Source organism: Xiphophorus hellerii, chromosome 18, assembly GCF_003331165.1.
Source record: "Xiphophorus hellerii strain 12219 chromosome 18, Xiphophorus_hellerii-4.1, whole genome shotgun sequence".
Taxonomy (NCBI): Eukaryota; Metazoa; Chordata; class Actinopteri; order Cyprinodontiformes; family Poeciliidae; genus Xiphophorus; species Xiphophorus hellerii.
Window position 1 is genome coordinate 30628512 of NC_045689.1, and position 20532 is coordinate 30649043.

The 20532-nt window shown below is 39.6% G+C and overlaps 1 protein-coding gene across 3 annotated transcripts in view; it reads left to right on the forward strand.

Moving 5' to 3' along the window:
* robo1 (roundabout, axon guidance receptor, homolog 1 (Drosophila)) overlaps positions 1–20532 on the forward strand; it is a 362874-nt gene that overhangs the window by 122581 nt on the left and 219761 nt on the right. The window contains exon 1 of one of the 3 annotated variants that reach the window (XM_032590628.1): positions 15–256. The exons of the other annotated variants lie outside the window; for them this stretch is intronic. Within the exon in view, the coding sequence (XP_032446519.1) occupies positions 130–256 (127 nt within the window). The 5' untranslated portion in view covers positions 15–129. Of the gene's footprint in view, positions 1–14; positions 257–20532 lie in introns of those variants that run through there. 3 annotated transcript variants of the gene reach the window in all.

Below are 20532 nucleotides of genomic sequence, written 5' to 3' on the forward strand. Positions count from 1 at the left end.
CCGTTGAGGACATGTTGTTGTTTTGAATCACTCCGGACAGCTGTGCGAGGCATGACCACGCGTGGGACAGCTCCATTCGCGGCCCTCGGCTCGCCGCTCTAGCACTGGACGAGAGCTTCAGAGGCAGGCATGGCTGGCAGGCAGATACTCCTGCTCCTACTGGTGGTGGCGGCGGAGATACTGACTGGAGGCTGTGTGCCAGGGGACGGCTCGGTGAAGCAGAAGGGAGGGTGGAGGGGGAAAGGTGACAGGAGCAGTGAGTAACTTATCTCTACCTTCACATTTCTCTTCTCCTCTTGTCTCGTGCCCTTTTACACATTATCTTAGGTTGTGCTTCCCCATGTTTGTCTTCACTGAACCTGCGAGTAAAGATCCCAGGAGCATTAAACTTTACGTGCCACTTTGATTATTCCGGTTGCTGGTAAAGCCTCGGCTCATTTCTCTGTGACAGGCACCTGGATATGAGAGTGAGGTAAATCATTTATATGTGGCCAACAGCCTTGGATGTTTTGCCATTTTTAAGAGGTATCAATACCCGTGTGACTGCTAATGCGCATCTCTACCTCTACACATGATGAGGGCTGCATTTTACGCTTTATCATCCCTTTCCTTGGTACGCCTCTTCCCCGCAGCATCACTAATATGCCAGTATGAAAATCTTCCTGGGTCTCACTTGCAGTCATCAATTGTTTAGAGCTGGGTTGCAAATAGCTACTTAGAGAGATGGGGCAGCCAATTTCCTTGGCGTAAGAGCCCAGTGTTGCTCTCGGTTCATTACGTATGCTGACACATGAGTGCATGCATGATGGGAGGAGAGAGCAGCAAGCTGCGGTCGCTTCAGGATATTGTTGCTGGCTTCAGGCTTTTGGCTCCCAGCTAATGGGATTGTTTGGCATGCCGTTACTGCTTGGAGCTGAGTGATGAAGTGAAGGGGTGGGAGGGTGTCCCTTTGTGTCTGTCCCCTCTTTGGAGGTTAACAGGAGATCACTATCTTGATACTGTTCCAAGATTAAATGACTGGGATGGGGTGGAAAAGGCACTGGAGGAAACTGGGGGTAAGTCATATTCCTTTCCAAGGAGACACAAGTGGCTCTCAGGGTGACATGAAAAGTGATCTGACTCATAGTTTTAGGGAGGCAATGTCATCAGAACTGTGGTGCTATGTTTAGCCACGGATATTAAAACAAGTCAAGTCAAGTTTATTTTTATAATACATTTCAACAGCAAGGCAGCTTCTTTACATCATAAAGGCATCATTCGGTCAACAGTTATGAATAAAAGTATGTTTGGTCAAATGCCATCATCAAAATTGTCATGCAAATATACATCAAATATGTTGATCAATGTTTTACTTACTACTAATTAAAGGTAACTCTAAACAGGTGGGTCTTTAGTCATGTTGTAAAGGCAGTCTGTGTTTCAGCTGTTTTGCCATTTTCTGGAAGTTTGTTCAGATTAGAGGAGCGTAGAAGCTGAAAACTGCTTCTTCATGTTTGGTTCTGGTTCTGGGGATACAGAGCAGAACCAGAACCAGAAGACCTGAGTGGTCTAGGCCATTGATACAACAGTTCTTTAATGTAAAGCCATTAAGTAATTTATGAAGAGAAATATTTTGAAACAAAGTTTGTAACATACAGCAAAAGTCTCAGTTTCTGGAGTAACATCATCTATTCTTAACGTTACAACCAAAAAGATCAATGGATTTAATGGGAATTTAATATAATGGACTGAGAGATATTGCATAGAACTGTGAACATAATGGACTATTTTCACAAATAAAAATGGAGAAGATTGAAAGCTACATTTGCTTTTTCCCCCTTTACCCTTTTACCCCTAAATGAAATCCACTGCCATTAAATGCCTTGAAAAATCATCTAATGGGTGAATAAAATTCACCTGTGTATATAACTAAAAATTAACATGAATATAGCTGAACGATATTAGAAAGGCTTAAAATAAATCAGTATATTCATGTGTTAGGATGGCCCAGTCAAATCCAGACATAATCCAATCAAGTAAATGTGGCACTGTGGATTGTACTCAACCCATAAATACAAATCTCTCATTGTGTCAGATACTGTATATTGTTTTGCTTAATTTACGACTCAGGCTTTGTTCCCACATCCATATATCCAGGTCAGTATATTCCAAACTGACCTGAGGATTCAATAGGTAGATACATAAACCATTTTCATGTTCTGTAGTTATTAATATAAAAGCTGCTCTGTTCCTTAGCGTCAATCAGACTTATTAGTCTTTTGTAGTTTTAAAGTTGGAGCAGAGCACTGTTTCTTTTGAGATATTGAAAATGTCTGCTGTGCTGAAATATGACCAGGCTCTCATGTTGAATTGGAAAAGGTTGTTGTTTTTTTACCCTACAGTGTATTAGAATAAAAATCTGATTAGTTTTCAGGTCTGAGGGTTAATGTTCAAGTCCTATTCAGATCATATACAGTATATGTAGTTGTTTTCAGCATGAAGAGAGCTTCGCTTTTCACACTTCAGAAACAACCAGGAGGAGGGTCTTAACGCTGTCAATTACTCATGTACAGAGATAAATTTACCGGGTCTTATTGCTGTCAATAATATTTGTGTATTTGCTGCTCACACCCTCCCCTTTGCTCTCTGCTACGCTGCAGTTGGTTCACCACAACAGGCCGTGCCTTGGATGCTAAGTCTAGTTAGCATGGCCACCGATAATGGCAGATAAAGTCTTCCAGTTACAGTAAACTGTTTCTGTTCCATTAGCACATTGAGTGACATGCACACAAGTATGATTGACAGCGCTAAGACCCTCCTCCTAGCTTTGATTGGTTGTTTCTGAATGGGAGTGGTGCGTTTCTGCAGATGGCATCAGGACCACAAGGAGGAGGCAGAGGAACCTGATGTTGTTACAAATTATGTTTCATATTACACTGTAAGCACACAGTTTTAATGAAAATATAGAAAAATACTTTTTTTTTTACCCCTCCAGGGGGTCTTTTGTGGGCTCTAGTGTCCCTTATATGACAGTAGGCTGACAGGAAACAGGGAAGGAGAGGGGGGAAGACATGCAGCAAATATCGTCGGGTCCGGGAGTCGAACCCGCGACGGCCTTCGTCGAGGACTGAAGGCCTCCAAATATGGGTCGCGCTAACCACTACGCCACCACGGCACGCCCCCGAAAAATACTTTTTAAACTTTACCTGCTGCAGCTTTAAGCACAAACAGACTTTGTTTTCATAGAAATGTATGAATGTGGATATGTAATCAATTATGAATTTCTATTTTCTGCCTTTTCTCTTAAAGCTTTTTCCTTCCTGCCCACATGTCGCCCGCCTCACTTTTACAAGATCTTTTCACTGAAGTAGTCGGCTCAGGAGTGGGCTAGCAGTGATTTTCCCAACAGATGTTTACCGCACTCAAAATTACGTCACAATTCGTCATTCATACATTAAAAATTATAGTATTGATGCATTAAAAAAATATAAGGCTGAATTTTTATGTGCAAAACCAAGTATTTGACTACAACCATTGCCCCACAGGAGGTTTTGTTTGTCCTGAGCTAGCCTTGTTACAGTGATGGATGAGGTGGATTATAAGACTTACAGCTGGTTTGCTCAGGGGATTTCACATGAAAATGACCCGCTGCCTCTCATATGCAGAAGTTTTACATGTTAACAGTGTATAAAAAGGTTTTTCTGTGCAAAATATACATTCATCTACTGTCTATACCTTCTTATCAACACACTAGTGGCTAGGTCTCACAGTCATCTCCATGTTTATGTGAATGTCTCGCAACATGTAGTTTGTGTGCTTAGCCTTTAAAACAATGACTCAACTTTTATGTTTTCTATTTTTGTGCAGCACACAGTTATTAACAACTTAGGCAATTTATTTCTTCGGAATATGAAGTCTTACGACCATCAGATGCCAACAGTGACACAAAAGTCTGATGTGGTTTAAGGGAAGGAATGATTACTAATGAGCATCATGCGGTTTGGGTCAGAGGCCAGACATCCTTAACCACAGACAGTCAGTCATCAGAAACCCAGGCCAAACCAAGAGAAGCTCACAAGCATGTAGAACAATTATTACAGATGCCTCACTGTGTGTAAGGAATGCAGGATATTTTAAATAGGCCCCATGAGAATGAGGTCTAAATCTTTCTTCCTGAAAAGAAAAGGAAAAAAAGGTACACTGTCATTATTCGCATTCACCCAATCAGTGGTTAAAAATGGAATTGAGCAGCGATAGACTGATATTTTATTTTTGCTTGTGTGTCTCAACCTTTGGCAGTTTCTCTTTTCAAGCCTCTTGGAGGTGTGATTATCTTTTTAATTAGTTGCAAATCTCAATTATCGCTTGTCACACAAGGTCAGGGATAAGAGACCCGGGAAGGTCAGCCAGCCAGTCATGTAAGGGGAAGAGGTGGAGAAGTAATTGGAGTGCTCCAGTTTCCGTATTAATTGAAAATTCATTCCCCCCTGACTGCTTTAAAATCAGGGTTCCTTAATTAATCACTGCAAACAGAAAAACAGGTGATATTAAGTCATGTTTTTTTATGTTTCACAAATTACTAGATCTACTAATGTGCTAAGATAGGTTGGTTTGTTTTGCTGTGACTGTTCCTGCACACAAAGTTGGATACATTATTCATTTAATATGGGCAAGAAAGAGATAAAACTAATCAGTTTCTTGCCAGAATAGGGAGCCAAAATCGTTTACATGTATATTTCACATAGAGTTTCTAAATCAAACATTTCAGATTAAGTTACTATCCTGTAATCACAATTGAGCATTTGTAACCAAAATTCTTTAGCTTATAGTTTTGCACTCTATTATTCCAACATAAATATTCACAACCGTCAAAGGGAGCAGTATTATAATGTTGTGAAGCTTAGCACAAGGAAGTGACTTAGTCTGAAATGTTTAATTTAACAACTTTGACTGAGATGTATAGGAAAACAGATTTGGCTCACTATTTGCAAAGAAACTACTCAACTTTGTCCCTTTCTCACTCCTAATTAATGCCTGATAGACACTCAAGTGTTTATAAGTTAATTGACAACACATCTACAAACTATTTATTAGCCATTTATAAAGGGAGTCTTATTATGAAGTGGTACCAGACGTTGCTGTACATGGCTTTTGTCGTCTCAATCTGTTGTCGCTCTTCTTCTCGGGTTGGCATGTATGCCAGCAAACCAATGTAAGCATTAAGGAATAAAAAAAAAGGAATAAAGTGCAGTTTGTGAAACATGAGGTTCTGTGACATCTATTAAACATTTGGGTCACTTTTGATGCACTTGTTTTGTTTGGTTCATATGTTTTGGGATTAAAAGCATAAAATGTACAGCCTTGTACATGGTACAACAAGGCATTACTGTTATTGTTTGCGTAACGTTACAGTTTCATACATTTTTAAAAATAATTGAGCGCATGAAAATCTGGAGATGGAAGTTCATTTTTTATTCACAAACTCTAAAAGCCCTGAAGAGAGCAGATTATAAAACAAATTAATCAGAAAATAGGTTGGACTACCATCATTTATACCAACTTGAAGTGTTCAGCGTGTGGAAGTTAGCAAATCTTCATTATTGCAGACAGAATGTCTGCACAGCATAGCATGAGATTAAGTAACACTGACACTGGTTAAGTATCACTGGGCCGCTGCTGCTACATTCGTGTAGAACCTACATCAGTTCTGTAGTTTTTGGCTCATATAGGTGTGGTGCATGTTATATCTCAGGTGGACAATTTTGACTTAGCGCTGATGATCAAATTGTACTGAAGTATCGGTTTCTCAGAAAGGAATACAAGGCATTTTTTGTATTTACCAAAAGCAGAGTATCTACCAGCAGCATTAAAATGCAAGGCAGATGTCTGAAGATACTTTCTGAAATTCTTCTGGAAAGCCAAAGCAGGGAAAATCCAAACTCATCCTCAGACAGACAGTCTGCCGAGCTGAAGCAGCAAAGCCTCACCATCCAACCACAGCTAAAAGCTAGCCTTACCATCCCAGACAAACATCTGCCTGGGTCTGCTTTCCTCTCACTCCACTGATGAGGTGGTAATTATAGGCAAGACCTCACACCTCTGGTGAGCAGAATAACTTGATGCTGAAGTCACTTTGTCATTTTTGTTGCCATATTTCCATAATTTTGCTGACCTGAGGGTTCATAGCACTTAAAAAGGTGGAGATGTATGAGCAAGGTCAGTATGCATCAGCAGTATTCTTGCTTTGCTTGCTTAATTGTTTAACAACTAGATTTTATTGCATGAAGCAAACAGTGTACAAATGTTTTTTAATGCTTTCCATCCAGCCTGAAACCAAAGGAAGATTGAAAAACAAAAAAATTACCTCAGTGTCTATTTCTGTTGTGCTCTGCTGTCTGGATTGATGCAGTGGAGGCAGTAAGACCTTAGTGTGAAAACAGTCACGCTGCATCAGTTGTTAGACATCCATGGAGAGGGTCTGTAAGTCAGCATCCCTTTACAGCTGGGAGAGCATTCACAAACATTTCAGTTTTTATGCAAAAGTATTAATAGCCTGGACTGTTTTCACATTTATCAACACTGCAACACCAGCCCCTGTTGGGTTTTATTGGGATTTTACATGACAAACACAAAGTAACACATAACCATGACAATAAGGAACGTGATCATGATGGACTGACTTGGTTTTGTTCTGTGATATAAGCATGTCCTTTGCGCCTCCCGATTAGTTGGAAGGTCTAGACTGTATAGGATTGCCGGATGAGTGTGACAGAGTGATGTGATATAAAGTAAAGACAGCTGCAGGAGCCGCAGGAGTCTGTGGTACACAGCAGAAAAACAGCACAATCTTCCAAAGACCATTTGATCTGAGAAGCATTGTATGTTGGCCAGCTTTTTCTCCTCAGCCTCCTGTCGGGCGTGCTTCTTGGTCTTCACGATTGATTGTAGTTAAAAGGGGGGTTAAGATGTAAAATTGACTATTTTTCCTTTATATCACTATATATTGTTATTCCCACATTGAAAACATACAAAAATGTAGCTCATCATACAAACTACTTCTCAGTCCAACGCTCCTAATAACGTTTGTAAATGGCATAATGAGGTGCATTGTTGTGATGATGTGCTGAAGGAATAGCTTCTTAAAGAGACAGAGGCCCAATTTCAAGGTATTAAATATCTGTTTAGCTATGTTTCAAATCATCATTTTTCAAACCAGTATGTTAGGACAGTGATAATATTTAGAGAATTTTTATAACTAAAGGTAATATAGTTACTTGGTATAGTTACTTTATAACTTGTGGTATAAAAATGACTCTGTGCCTGGAAAATACATAAAACGTACCCATTAAAGTGACTAAGTTATAGACACTCTCACTCTGTTTACTCTCTCAAGCCAGTTTGTTGCACTTGTTTTTATTTAGGGCGATCAGTGCTAAGGAGGCTGAATACAAATACATGTTGCATTTTTCAGATAATAAAAAAAAAGCAATGTGACAACCAGGTGTGTCTTATCTTTGACTTTAGAGTCATGAGTAACTTTGTACAGAAAGCAATTTAGCAAACAGAAATCCCGGTACAAGATGTTGAAGTTTGTGTTTTCTGTTACAAACTGTGTGAATAGTTTGTAACATTGCACTGGAACTGTTGCTGAACTTTAAAATATTAAAATTCAGCATAACAAGGAACACCTTACAGTCATTGGGTTATTCAGAGCTGTAGCTTCAATTGAACAGTCTGATTCCAAATATTTTTTCATATTTATATATTTTTAAACTCAGATTTTTGTAGCATTACTGTGAGTTGGAAATAGTAAAAGAGTTTAGAAATTGCTGCAGACCACATGAAGGCACTGTTGGACATAATACCACTAACTTAGGCTTTGAGAAGTGTTCCCACTCCACTGCCCTATGAGCCCTCTTGACTATGTTTTTTTTTCTTGTTTTTTTTTTCATAATTTATGGATTTGTGGCCATAGTAATACAATTTTTAAAAGCCTCAACATTTTGGAATTAAGATGCGCTTACATTTTTCCTGTTTTTCTGCCCGTTGTAAATTTAAAAATAACCCAAAAGAACCACACAGATTTAGCTGAATTTAACGCGGTGCAGACTTGATGGAACGGAAAGCTGTGCGACGCCTAGACAGAAGGTGTGGAGAGTTGCACCTCGTCCCTCACTGCATTTCTCGCCTTTGTGAATTTACGACCTTCTCCTCACAGCGCCTGGCCCTCCGGTGTCTTGGCATTCCCATGTGTCATGTGACACCACTTCTTTCCAGCCAGCAAAGTCATCAAAAGCCGGGCCTGAGGCTTTCCTCTCCGGGGTTTATTTAACACTGAACGCATAATACTGCGTTTGGTATGATGAAGCAATAAAAAAAATTCTAGTACTATAAGGAGCTTTGCTTCTTGTAGCTAAGAAGCAGATACAAAAGTTCATCTTTTTCCGTTTAATTCAATTGCTGTGGATTGACATCTAGAAGAAAATTGCACATTTTCTTTCCAAGAAGGTTTTGTTGATGCAATATCCATGCAAACTGCTTTGGTTTCTTTGACATGAATGAATAATAATTATAATAAGAGTGAGAAATGTAATAACTAGGGGGGTAGAGTAGATGCAGCACTGGTCAGAAATTCAAATGCACACATCGTATGCATGAATAGCTTATTTTGGGATGTTAATCATTCATTTGAACTGATCTTTTTCCAGGGTGGAATAATACATGAATACATTTTAGGTGCACGAATTTGAATTAATTGTGTTTTTTTTATTGCACTCCACATACACTCTAAATAATTCAAGCTCATATATAAATATATACCCAGCAATGTTCAGTGACACAACACTCTTTTATGTTGCCATCAGTAGCGTTGCCAGGGACAACCAGCAGTAAGAGAAACTAATGAAGATTTTAAAGAATATTATTCCAGTCAGAATACATGGAGAGACCTAATTGAAGGTGTTTCCCACCTGATAGTCCCGTAGACCTAGTTTGGTTGGGGACTAAACTTGTTACATTTTCAGTTGGTGCAGTTCGCTTTCACACTTCAATACTGTCAAACGAACCAAACCCTTTGAACAACCTGTTCTTCCTCTCTCCTGTGGAGGAGCTGCACCAAGAGACATTGGAAAAAAACAACATGAAAAGTTTTAAAGAAGACACTGAGTTCAACTTCTTTCTTCACAAAATGTAAAAAAAGGTAGTAGTGTCAGATTTTAGTGATTGTAGGATTTCCCTTTAGTCTTTGGTAAAAAGGCAATTTCTTTGAGTTGTAACCATGCAGAATTCCCTGAATTATTATCCACTCCCTGCTTTTGGAACCGTCTCCGGTCCACTTGATATTCACATTTGCAATTGAACCCCATCAGCATTCACTTCAACCAAACTGAGACCTTGGTTTTTAGGCGGACCAGAGTTTGCTTTTTTGGTCCATGTCAGAGTTTGATTGCACATTCACACCTCACCAAACTGACTGAAGTTGGATTAAAGCGGACTAGCAGTGCTGGAGTGATTGCACACTAAGTAACTCTCATAGGTCTCACTTTATTTTTTTTGGTGAAACAGCTCCAAGGTAACTGGTAAACCAAAAATAAATGAATCTGCTGCATATTACCAAATAAAGTTATGGTAATTAAGAAGATATACCTTGCAAGCAAGACAGCCTAGCATAAAAATGTAAGTAAATTGATTAATCAGTAACTGATAGCTGTATGTAACAATATGCAAATAATTTAGTCCTGACAGTCAATAATAAAAAGCAGTTCACATTCAGATCTTTTGTTTGGTGTGTGTGCAGCCATCATAAAGCCAGTCAGATGTTTGACCAATTAACTTATCATTAATCATGAAATAATTTGTAATGGATTGATTTCGGGCTCCGACCCGGTTTTTTAGCATAGTTCACAACTTGTCAACAGGGCTGGGTTTGGGACCATTCCAGTCTTCTTTTCTCCATTCAGAGATTGATTTGTGTCTAGTTATGTGTGAACACCCAGCTGTGTCCAGCTTTCAGCCATTTAGCAGCTGCACATTATACTCAGGCTTAAAGTTGTTTATTTTTTGAACAGTGCTGCTTTCTCTGTCTGCCTTCTCTAAGTTCATAATAATAATAAACTTCACTCTCACTCTGGAGGCATACACCGGCATTTCTAGGATCTTCCAATTTATGAACCTTTGAGGTTGGTGTGTTGTTCTTAAACATTAGGACCGATTTTCCTTGGCATGAGCGTAACGACTTGGATCAGATCTCTGACTGTCAGAAGCAACTGGGTCTTCCCAAAAAAACATATCAGAACTGGTTTTGGAAGAATTACACTGTGCTTCCTGAATGGCCACCCCAGAGCCCTGACCTCAATCCAAATGAAATTTTGCGGACAATCTTTATCCAGTTCTGATGGGAGGAGTATTTAAACATTCACCTAATTCTTTTTTTTAAATTTTGGTTATTTTATCTTTTTTTTCTGGGTAAATAAAATGTTTTAAATTTATTTTAAAAGAAAAATTAGCGTTTATGTTCACGACAAGTGCACATAAAGTTCTTACCGGCACTGCATATGTACGTGCTTGATCCTTAATTGTAAAAATTCTCTAGGTATTTATTTGCAAATGTGTAATAAAACACTGTGAACGTCTTACAGCCTGTAATTATGTCGTCATCTAATCGCCATGGGGCGAGTTCTCAGGTGGAAACAAGCTTTGATTTAATGAGGTAATGGTTTGATGAATCACAGAAAAAAAGAATATTGTAGGTGTTTTTGAGGACATAATTTTATGTTGTGCAACATAAATTAACTACCTCCTTTTGCGGGAAGATGTACGTTTTTTTTTTTGTTTGTTTTTGTTTTTCCATTTACATCAAAACTCCTGAACACCGATTTGAATTCCACAGGTAAAATGAATGGCTTAACCTGTCAGGCACAGCGGACAATCTGTTATGACATAGTGAATCTTAATCCAGACTTCATCTTTAAGCATTTTGACTTGAACACCTGCCTCAGGTGAAATGTCTGCAGTTTTCTCCCGCGAGACCATTTTGCTTTTGACAACCTAATGAATTTCCTTTCCTGACATTTTATCAGATTGTTTGTCTGTCTTTTTACACAGCACAACTTTCCTGTCAATGCCAACTGCTCTCCGTCAAAACTATGAATGGGTCTAATCTCGCATGGCTTAAAAACTACTTCTCCTAAATTCCTTTCCAATGACCTATGTGGTGTTTGAAACTGTGATCCCTTGGATTTATCAACCAAAGAGCGGTGGAGATGTTTGAAAACTGCCTGGGAGTTACAGTCCAATGAGACGTAGACCAAAATCAAACCCCTTCCTCACTACGACTGACTCCTACATCTGCAACAAGTTACTACAAAACGAGCAAGACCTTTCGTGTTAGTCATTGTGGTCTCACCGACTCTTTTGCATATCTCTAGACGACAGCAACCAGAATCCCGACTCTGCTACCAAACATGCTTGTGCGTTATCTGATTTTAGAGTCTGCAGAGATGCTGGCTGCATGCCTGCAGTGCTCTTACCGCTCGTCTTCGCGTTCCAGAGCTCTATTTTCATGTCTTCTAATCAGAACTCGGCCCACTGGGGAGCGTAAGTCGGTTTATCTGCGTTCTGTCATTGGGCTGTGAATGGTTTAGCAAATTAGCATACCCGTTTCTCTCTGATGAGCACCGATCCGTGATGGAACGAGTGTTTACCCATACAGGCGGGAACGTGAGGCTGCTGACAACAGATAGCGCTTGTTGTTTGTTCAGTTTTCCGAGCTTCAGATCAGATGGCGACTGAACTGTAACAGCAGCAATCACGGGCAAATTTAAAATAATCCTCACTTTGAAGATACTGCTTAAGCTTCTGTGTGAGATAGGCAATATTACAAGGTAGATGATGAAGAAAAAGTGCCAAGCAATGCTCTTCAATAGCTAAGGAGAGGTAATTGCATGTCAGTAGCAGGAGGTATTCAGGAAACATTATTCTAGAGCATGATGCATCATTCTGTTTTCTCACCTTGTTTTCACCATAACACAGCTAGGAACAGATTAATAGGCGTGCGTAGTCTTAGCTGAAAGGTCTGTCATAACATCAAAGTTTGATCTTTTGCTCCGTTTTGATCTTTAATTAAAAAGTCCCATCAATTACCTTGACATAAAATAATTCTACAAACAGCCGCGAGGCATTCACGTTATCTAAGGCCAGTGGCGAACAGGGATTTATAAACAGCCATTAAAGGAGCACTGTTATGTATTTTCCAGGCACGTAGTGACATTTTTTAACACAATCAAGCAACTGTGTCACCTTCAGTTGTTACAAAAATGCTGTATATATAAAAAGCTAAAAATTTGTGTCAATTGATGACGTTAAATCTTATCAATTTTTTGAAAATTTGATGGTAAAATTGGACCTCTGTCTCTTTAAGAATCTCCTGCTCTTTTTTTGTGAGGAGTCATAAACTATTTATAGAGAGAGCCAAAGCAACGCTGTGCTTCATGAGAGCACATATTAAAACAGAGTTCAACTAATATAAAGTAAGGAAAAAATGATTACAGGGTCATTATCCATTTTAACAATTAAAAAGGTTAGCATGGCAAGCATCACAAAAAAACACTCGGTGTGTATTTTCAAGAGAATGTGCATCTTGACAGTGACACATTGGAAGCTTAAAACGTTAAAACAAAGGAGCAACTTTGTTTTCTTCAGGTTCAGCCTTATCAGCAGGTGCTGAAAGTGTCACTCTCTCTTGCTCATTTGCAGACAACTAATCACAGACATGTCTCAACTTAAAATTTGCACTTTTCTTTTACACATTTCTTCTTTCACCTCTGTTTCCATAGACTTAATTTTTAGGCACCTTATTGATACCAGAAGTAGATGTGGTTCCTTTACTGATTAGAAACAAATCAAATGGCTCAAGCTCTCTTATCCTAGTCAACAGCCTCTTTATATGTGCATCTTCTCTTGAATTTGAACTTCATACTTCCGCTTAAAAACTCACCTTTAAAAACGGTTAAAATTTTTGTCCAAAATGCCTCCATAGACTTTGTGGTCTCTGATTTTCACTGAATGTTTTTGTTTAGTGCACATGCCTAATAGAGAAAGCAAAATAGAATGAATAGGTTACCTCTAACTTGGCATTATTATTCTGTAACATTGCTATAACTTGCTTTCTATTTTTTTTCTACCATTTTGCAGACACACAATTTCCCTTATAGAATATTCTGTTTCCTCTTGATTATTTAAAAAGAATTCAAGTGCCAACAGCCATCACTGACTCAAACAGCCAGCATGAATATCATGACTCTTGTGTGAAACATTTGGAAGAAGCAGATTTCAGAGCAAGAGGAAGTCATGGAAGGTCAGAAGTCTGACAGCTGCAGGGCTGAGGACTTAGACAATCTGGATCTGAGTCACGACTCTGATCATCAGATACAGGAGCAAACCTTGACACAATAAACAAGTTAGCTGGCTACTAACAGAACTTGCTTATAACCTTTTAATACAACCTAATTTCAGAAATCTTGAAGTGACATTTCAGGAAAATCCATAACTTATTTTCTTTCTTTGCTTTACTTTTTTTAAACTTACTTAAACAATATGTTTATTTAGCAAAAAAATATTTTTTAACTGTCAAGAAAATCCGAGCTCATCCCACTTCCCCATGCTGGAGATTTTAGTTTAACAGTAATAATAAATAAAGTTATCTTTAAAATGAATCACTCAAGTGACATCAAGGCCCAACAGTAGACTTAGGTGTCAATAAAATAAATCTGGTTGTGTGTGTTGTTTTTGTCTAAAGCAAACTTTGCTTTAATTCTACTTTTTTCTATCTAATCATAAGAAATCATAGTCAGACAGAGAGAGTCATTAAACAGGAAAAGCAGGTTTCCTGGAAAAAGAGGAAGTAAGTTTCCAGCCTGCAGATTTATAAAAATAGCTGAGACTATTACTTATTTTAAAACATGAAAGTTTTAAAGAATTAAATCTAAACATTTTGGTAATTTGATAAGATTCAAAGTAAAATACTTATATTAATATTGGTTTACTTGTAATAATATTTACACGTACATTTGTGGGAACACTTACAAGAAAAACAAGTAACTGTAACTTTGGCATCAAATAATTAGAATCATGGATTATTCTTGGTTTCTTTTCAGAAAAACATCTGTAATAACTCACATTAGGATTATAATAAGTATAATTAATAAGTTATGGTTATAAAATCATAAATGAATGATAAATCAGAGAAGCTGAAGAAAATAAATGTGATATAAGTTATGGTTATAAAATTATAAATGAATGCTAAATCAGAGAAGCTAAAGAAAATAAATGTGATATAAATGTGATTTTGACATTGAACTTGAAATGGTGTAAAAAGGTGTAACTGCAATTAAACATCACTGATATGTTGGAGGTAGATGGTAGGTGAAAGGTGAACGGAAGGGAAAAAGGGGAACTAACAGGAGAGCAGAGATGATCACCGCCTTATTTAGGTAAAAGGTTGTGCAGGCAATGGACATAGGAGGTTGAGCAACTCTGAGACATTAGCACAGACATCAGGACATAATGTCTGAAGGACAGTGATGGATGTGAGGTCATCTGTCTAAGCAGACAGCCAATGAAAACGCACCAAAAGGGTGGATAAACCCTATATAAGGTGGGTGCAAAAGAGGAACCTTTTGTTGGATCCTCCGGGCAGCTTCGAGCCAAGAGATGGACAAAGAACTCTGCAGCTGAAGAAGAGCCGGGGCCACAGAGCCGAAGACTGTCCTTCTCATGGAGACCAACCCGTCAGGCCCACAACCTGTGGCTTCAAATCGCACTTCTCTCATCAGCTGGGTTCAGACCCCAAAGACAAAGATGAAGACAAAGGCAAAGACAAAGAAGAAGAACTGGTGCCTTTTTTCCTGCCAGCACCACATCCTGTGTGACCTCACCATCCATGCGGAGAGGAGGCTCATCAGACCTGCGGAGATCCCTGCCTTCATCGATCGGCGTCTTCCTCCTGCTGCAGCACCTTCTTCATCTTCAATCATCACGGAGATCCCTGCCTTCGCTGATCAACATCTTCCTCCTGCTGCAACATCTTCTTCATCATCAGGCTAGGTCTGGGGTTCGAAACGTCAAACTCCGTCCGTCTCTCTCAAAGGTTCCCTTTTTTTTTTTAGTTCTCAGTATCAGCAGTAGGGAAAGATAGACTAGATGATTGATTTTACTTATTTGATTATTTCTGCTACTGAATTAAGCTGTACTGACCCTTGCAAAAATGCCTTACTAATAAAATATTTAGCATAAAGAAAATCTAAAAGATGTTGTGGACATTCAGTTAATGAGTCACCTTAAAGTTCTTTGATGGTTGTAAAATAGCTATGATGTTTGATTCTGGAGAGGAAAAAGTTTAAAATGTTTTTAGGTTGCTGGTAGCCCAAATTTAAAACGTCATCCTTGGGACTCGCCCGAGTCACTAAAACCTACCTGGTTCAATAACAAATGCAAGTTGTAAAATAGAGAACGAGCGACCGTTAACAGGTGTGCTCTGTGAAACTAGTTGGCTGTAGGCTGCTCAGTCTGGCTAATTCACAGGGGGAAGAAGGGTGGGACACCTGGATGTAGGCCGTCAGAAAACCAGGCGAATCGTTTCTCGAAACCAGCTTAAACAGAGTTTACTTCAGTTCTGGACAGGGTAAATCCCGGCAGATTTAGGAAACTCAATTAACCCGTTAGAAGGAGAGCTGGTAGCACATCTCCCCTCTCAGAAGAGGAAGTAGAGAGTGAGACAGTAGAGACAGAAAGGAGGGGGGGGGTGTTGCGCAACAACAAGTGGCGCCCAACGTGGGGCGTGCATGAGGCCCTTGGACATGCAGGCGTGCGACCTACCCGTAAGGAGCTGGAGGAGCAAGATCTTTGGATCCCAGTGAAACAAGTCCAACGCGTGCTGAGGGACTGTGAAGTGTGTGGTCAATACAACACAGGTCGCCGAGGGCAGCGGATGGAAGGTTTGTTCATCAAGAGCACAGTCCCATGGGGTTCAGTCTGCATGGATGTAGCAGAGCCAATGGGGACAACAGGAAAGAGAGGTGAGAAGTACCTCTTGGTGCTGATGGACACAGTGACAACTGCTAGAAGAGCAGGTCTTCCCCTGCAGAGGAACTCCGTTCACGTCACAGAAAGCAGGGAGGCGAAGACACTTCTCCTTTTTGCTCAGAGAAGAAAAAGGGAAGTTGCAGCTCAAAGTGTCACTGAAAACAGGGCAGAGAGTTTGGATTAAAGCTCAAGATCGGCCTGCAGCTACGGTGATCAAGCTGAGATTCAACGCCCAAGATTTTGTAAAGTAAGTACTGAACTTCATCACAGTACTACTGATGAAGAAAGGGGTCCATGAGGAAGCAGTGCTCAAGCCAGTTCTTAGCTACAGCGAACCAGAACATTACGAGAAGATGGCCAGAGAATCAAGCACCATGCCATCCTACAGTAGACTGGCCACTATTACAGGAAGGTTGCCGTTCAAAGAACAACTTCAAGGCTTTGGACTGGGAGGGCCGTGAAGAAATTGGACTATGCTAAAGAAGAACTCCTGTCACAACCTGATGGATTAAAATGGAAAAGGATCATGATTACAGATAAAGCGTCATGATGCTTATGCTTTTTGCTTTGCTCTGCTGAACAGCCAGAATTTTTTTTTTTTTTTTGAGGCCTTCTGTCTCAGCCCATCTTCCCTAAAGAACCATCCCACAGCCTGAAGAACCGACAGTTCATCCAGCGAAAGTTCCTGTAGAAGAATCAGAGCGATCCAAGTTTTCTTCGACATTCATCACCTCATGGGGGAAATCAAAACTCCAAGGAGGGGGTGTCAAGAGAAGTGGAGTTTTGATGACTACACTGAGCCCTCTGTGACAACTGAGGATGAAGAATCTGCATCTTCACATCCCAGATGAACCTCTTCTCTTTCCAGGGGATGAGGACGGCGAACTGCAGGAGGGTGATGGACTCCCAGCATGTGAAAGGTCTGACCTCGTGGAGGGGGTGTCAAGAAAATCCGAGCTCATCCCACTTCCCCATGCTGGAGATTTTAGTTTAACAGTAATAATAAATAAAGTTATCTTTAAAATGAATCACTCAAGTGACATCAAGGCCCAACAGTAGACTTAGGTGTCAATAAAATAAATCTGGTTGTGTGTGTTGTTTTTGTCTAAAGCAAACTTTGCTTTAATTCTACTTTTTTCTATCTAATCATAAGAAATCATAGTCAGACAGAGAGAGTCATTAAACAGGAAAAGCAGGTTTCCTGGAAAAAGAGGAAGTAAGTTTCCAGCCTGCAGATTTATAAAAATAGCTGAGACTATTACTTATTTTAAAACATGAAAGTTTTAAAGAATTAAATCTAAACATTTTGGTAATTTGATAAGATTCAAAGTAAAATACTTATATTAATATTGGTTTACTTGTAATAATATTTACACGTACATTTGTGGGAACACTTACAAGAAAAACAAGTAACTGTAACTTTGGCATCAAATAATTAGAATCATGGATTATTCTTGGTTTCTTTTCAGAAAAACATCTGTAATAACTCACATTAGGATTATAATAAGTATAATTAATAAGTTATGGTTATAAAATCATAAATGAATGATAAATCAGAGAAGCTGAAGAAAATAAATGTGATATAAGTTATGGTTATAAAATTATAAATGAATGCTAAATCAGAGAAGCTAAAGAAAATAAATGTGATATAAATGTGATTTTGACATTGAACTTGAAATGGTGTAAAAAGGTGTAACTGCAATTAAACATCACTGATATGTTGGAGGTAGATGGTAGGTGAAAGGTGAACGGAAGGGAAAAAGGGGAACTAACAGGAGAGCAGAGATGATCACCGCCTTATTTAGGTAAAAGGTTGTGCAGGCAATGGACATAGGAGGTTGAGCAACTCTGAGACATTAGCACAGACATCAGGACATAATGTCTGAAGGACAGTGATGGATGTGAGGTCATCTGTCTAAGCAGACAGCCAATGAAAACGCACCAAAAGGGTGGATAAACCCTATATAAGGTGGGTGCAAAAGAGGAACCTTTTGTTGGATCCTCCGGGCAGCTTCGAGCCAAGAGATGGACAAAGAACTCTGCAGCTGAAGAAGAGCCGGGGCCACAGAGCCGAAGACTGTCCTTCTCATGGAGACCAACCCGTCAGGCCCACAACCTGTGGCTTCAAATCGCACTTCTCTCATCAGCTGGGTTCAGACCCCAAAGACAAAGATGAAGACAAAGGCAAAGACAAAGAAGAAGAACTGGTGCCTTTTTTCCTGCCAGCACCACATCCTGTGTGACCTCACCATCCATGCGGAGAGGAGGCTCATCAGACCTGCGGAGATCCCTGCCTTCATCGATCGGCGTCTTCCTCCTGCTGCAGCACCTTCTTCATCTTCAATCATCACGGAGATCCCTGCCTTCGCTGATCAACATCTTCCTCCTGCTGCAACATCTTCTTCATCATCAGGCTAGGTCTGGGGTTCGAAACGTCAAACTCCGTCCGTCTCTCTCAAAGGTTCCCTTTTTTTTTTTAGTTCTCAGTATCAGCAGTAGGGAAAGATAGACTAGATGATTGATTTTACTTATTTGATTATTTCTGCTACTGAATTAAGCTGTACTGACCCTTGCAAAAATGCCTTACTAATAAAATATTTAGCATAAAGAAAATCTAAAAGATGTTGTGGACATTCAGTTAATGAGTCACCTTAAAGTTCTTTGATGGTTGTAAAATAGCTATGATGTTTGATTCTGGAGAGGAAAAAGTTTAAAATGTTTTTAGGTTGCTGGTAGCCCAAATTTAAAACGTCATCCTTGGGACTCGCCCGAGTCACTAAAACCTACCTGGTTCAATAACAAATGCAAGTTGTAAAATAGAGAACGAGCGACCGTTAACAGGTGTGCTCTGTGAAACTAGTTGGCTGTAGGCTGCTCAGTCTGGCTAATTCACAGGGGGAAGAAGGGTGGGACACCTGGATGTAGGCCGTCAGAAAACCAGGCGAATCGTTTCTCGAAACCAGCTTAAACAGAGTTTACTTCAGTTCTGGACAGGGTAAATCCCGGCAGATTTAGGAAACTCAATTAACCCGTTAGAAGGAGAGCTGGTAGCACATCTCCCCTCTCAGAAGAGGAAGTAGAGAGTGAGAGAGTAGAGACAGAAAGGAGGGGGGGGGTGTTGCGCAACAACATAACGCATAAAAACTATATAAACCTATAATGTACTATACCTTCATCGCTGCAAAAAAATATTTGGTCTAGACCAATTTGAAATAAGACAAATTGATTTTGCCTTTAAAATAAGGCAAAACTATCTTACAAGCATTTTTTAATATTATGATTGTTATTCTTTAAGTATAATTATTGTTTTTATCGTCTCTTTACTTTTCAGTTTGCTTCTCGAGCTTTCAACGAAAAGCATTATGTCATCAGCATATTGCCGATCGGTACCGACGCTTTGTAGGCTTTGAAATTGTTCAAAATGGCTGTTTCGAAACAAACATGAGAGTGTTTACGTTCTGAGTGAATATTAAAACATGCTACATGATGAAAAGCTGCAGAAACATCACATTATTGGAAACTTCTCAGACGTTCTCCCACTTCACAGCGCTCAGTGGGGATAAAACGGCACTGGAAGCAGCTGCGGCAGTCACGGCGCGAGCTGCTTACACGGCAGTGACAGACTGCACAGAAGTTCACTCTAGCAACCATGCAATATTTAGCGCCCTCACAGCCAATCAGCACAATTTGTCCTGAAGCTGTCTCACTGTTTTTCTTTTTGTGGTTGGCTGCTGATCTCCCTCCAAGCAGATCTATCAGCATGCAAATTGACGCTTTTTTCCCCTCATCTACCCATCACCCCACCAACCCCCCTGAACATTTGCACTTTTATTTAACCACAAAAACCAATCAACCATTCAAAAATGAATCACATTCCAACCCCCAGAGGAATGACGTACCTGTATTTACTGTGGGTTTTGTAACCAACGAGATAATGTTTGGGAAGAGATTAAACACACAAAAGTGCAATGTAGCTGTCAACACCAGAATCTGTGCGCATGCATTCACTCACAAACTGGCGAGTCTGATCAAACTGAAGAACTGTTTATTATTTCACTGATGATCCCTCCAGCTGGAGTTATGAAACTTTGACTGGAAAAGGACATCGGAGGATTATGTGAAAAATATCAGCTGTTGGTAACACTTTGTATTTCAGTTCACACTGGAGAACTGACTGTCTAAATGCGGCGCTTTGTCAGACCTGGCTATGGACTGAAGAGCTTTCCTCTGCAAAGCTTATGGACACTTCTAAAAACAAAATGGTTTGCAATGTAAAGGTGTCCAAGAAAGCAGATTTTGGAATAGATCCAGTCGCTGATACCAATACTTTTTATTAAGTTTGATATATCATCAAACTTCTGACTTTTAGAATTCCTGGTAGTTTTTCCTTTGGATTATTTTGTTCACATCTAAAACAATATTTTGAGAAAGTTTATAGGTATGTACAAAATACTTTAATAACCTGTTAGCATG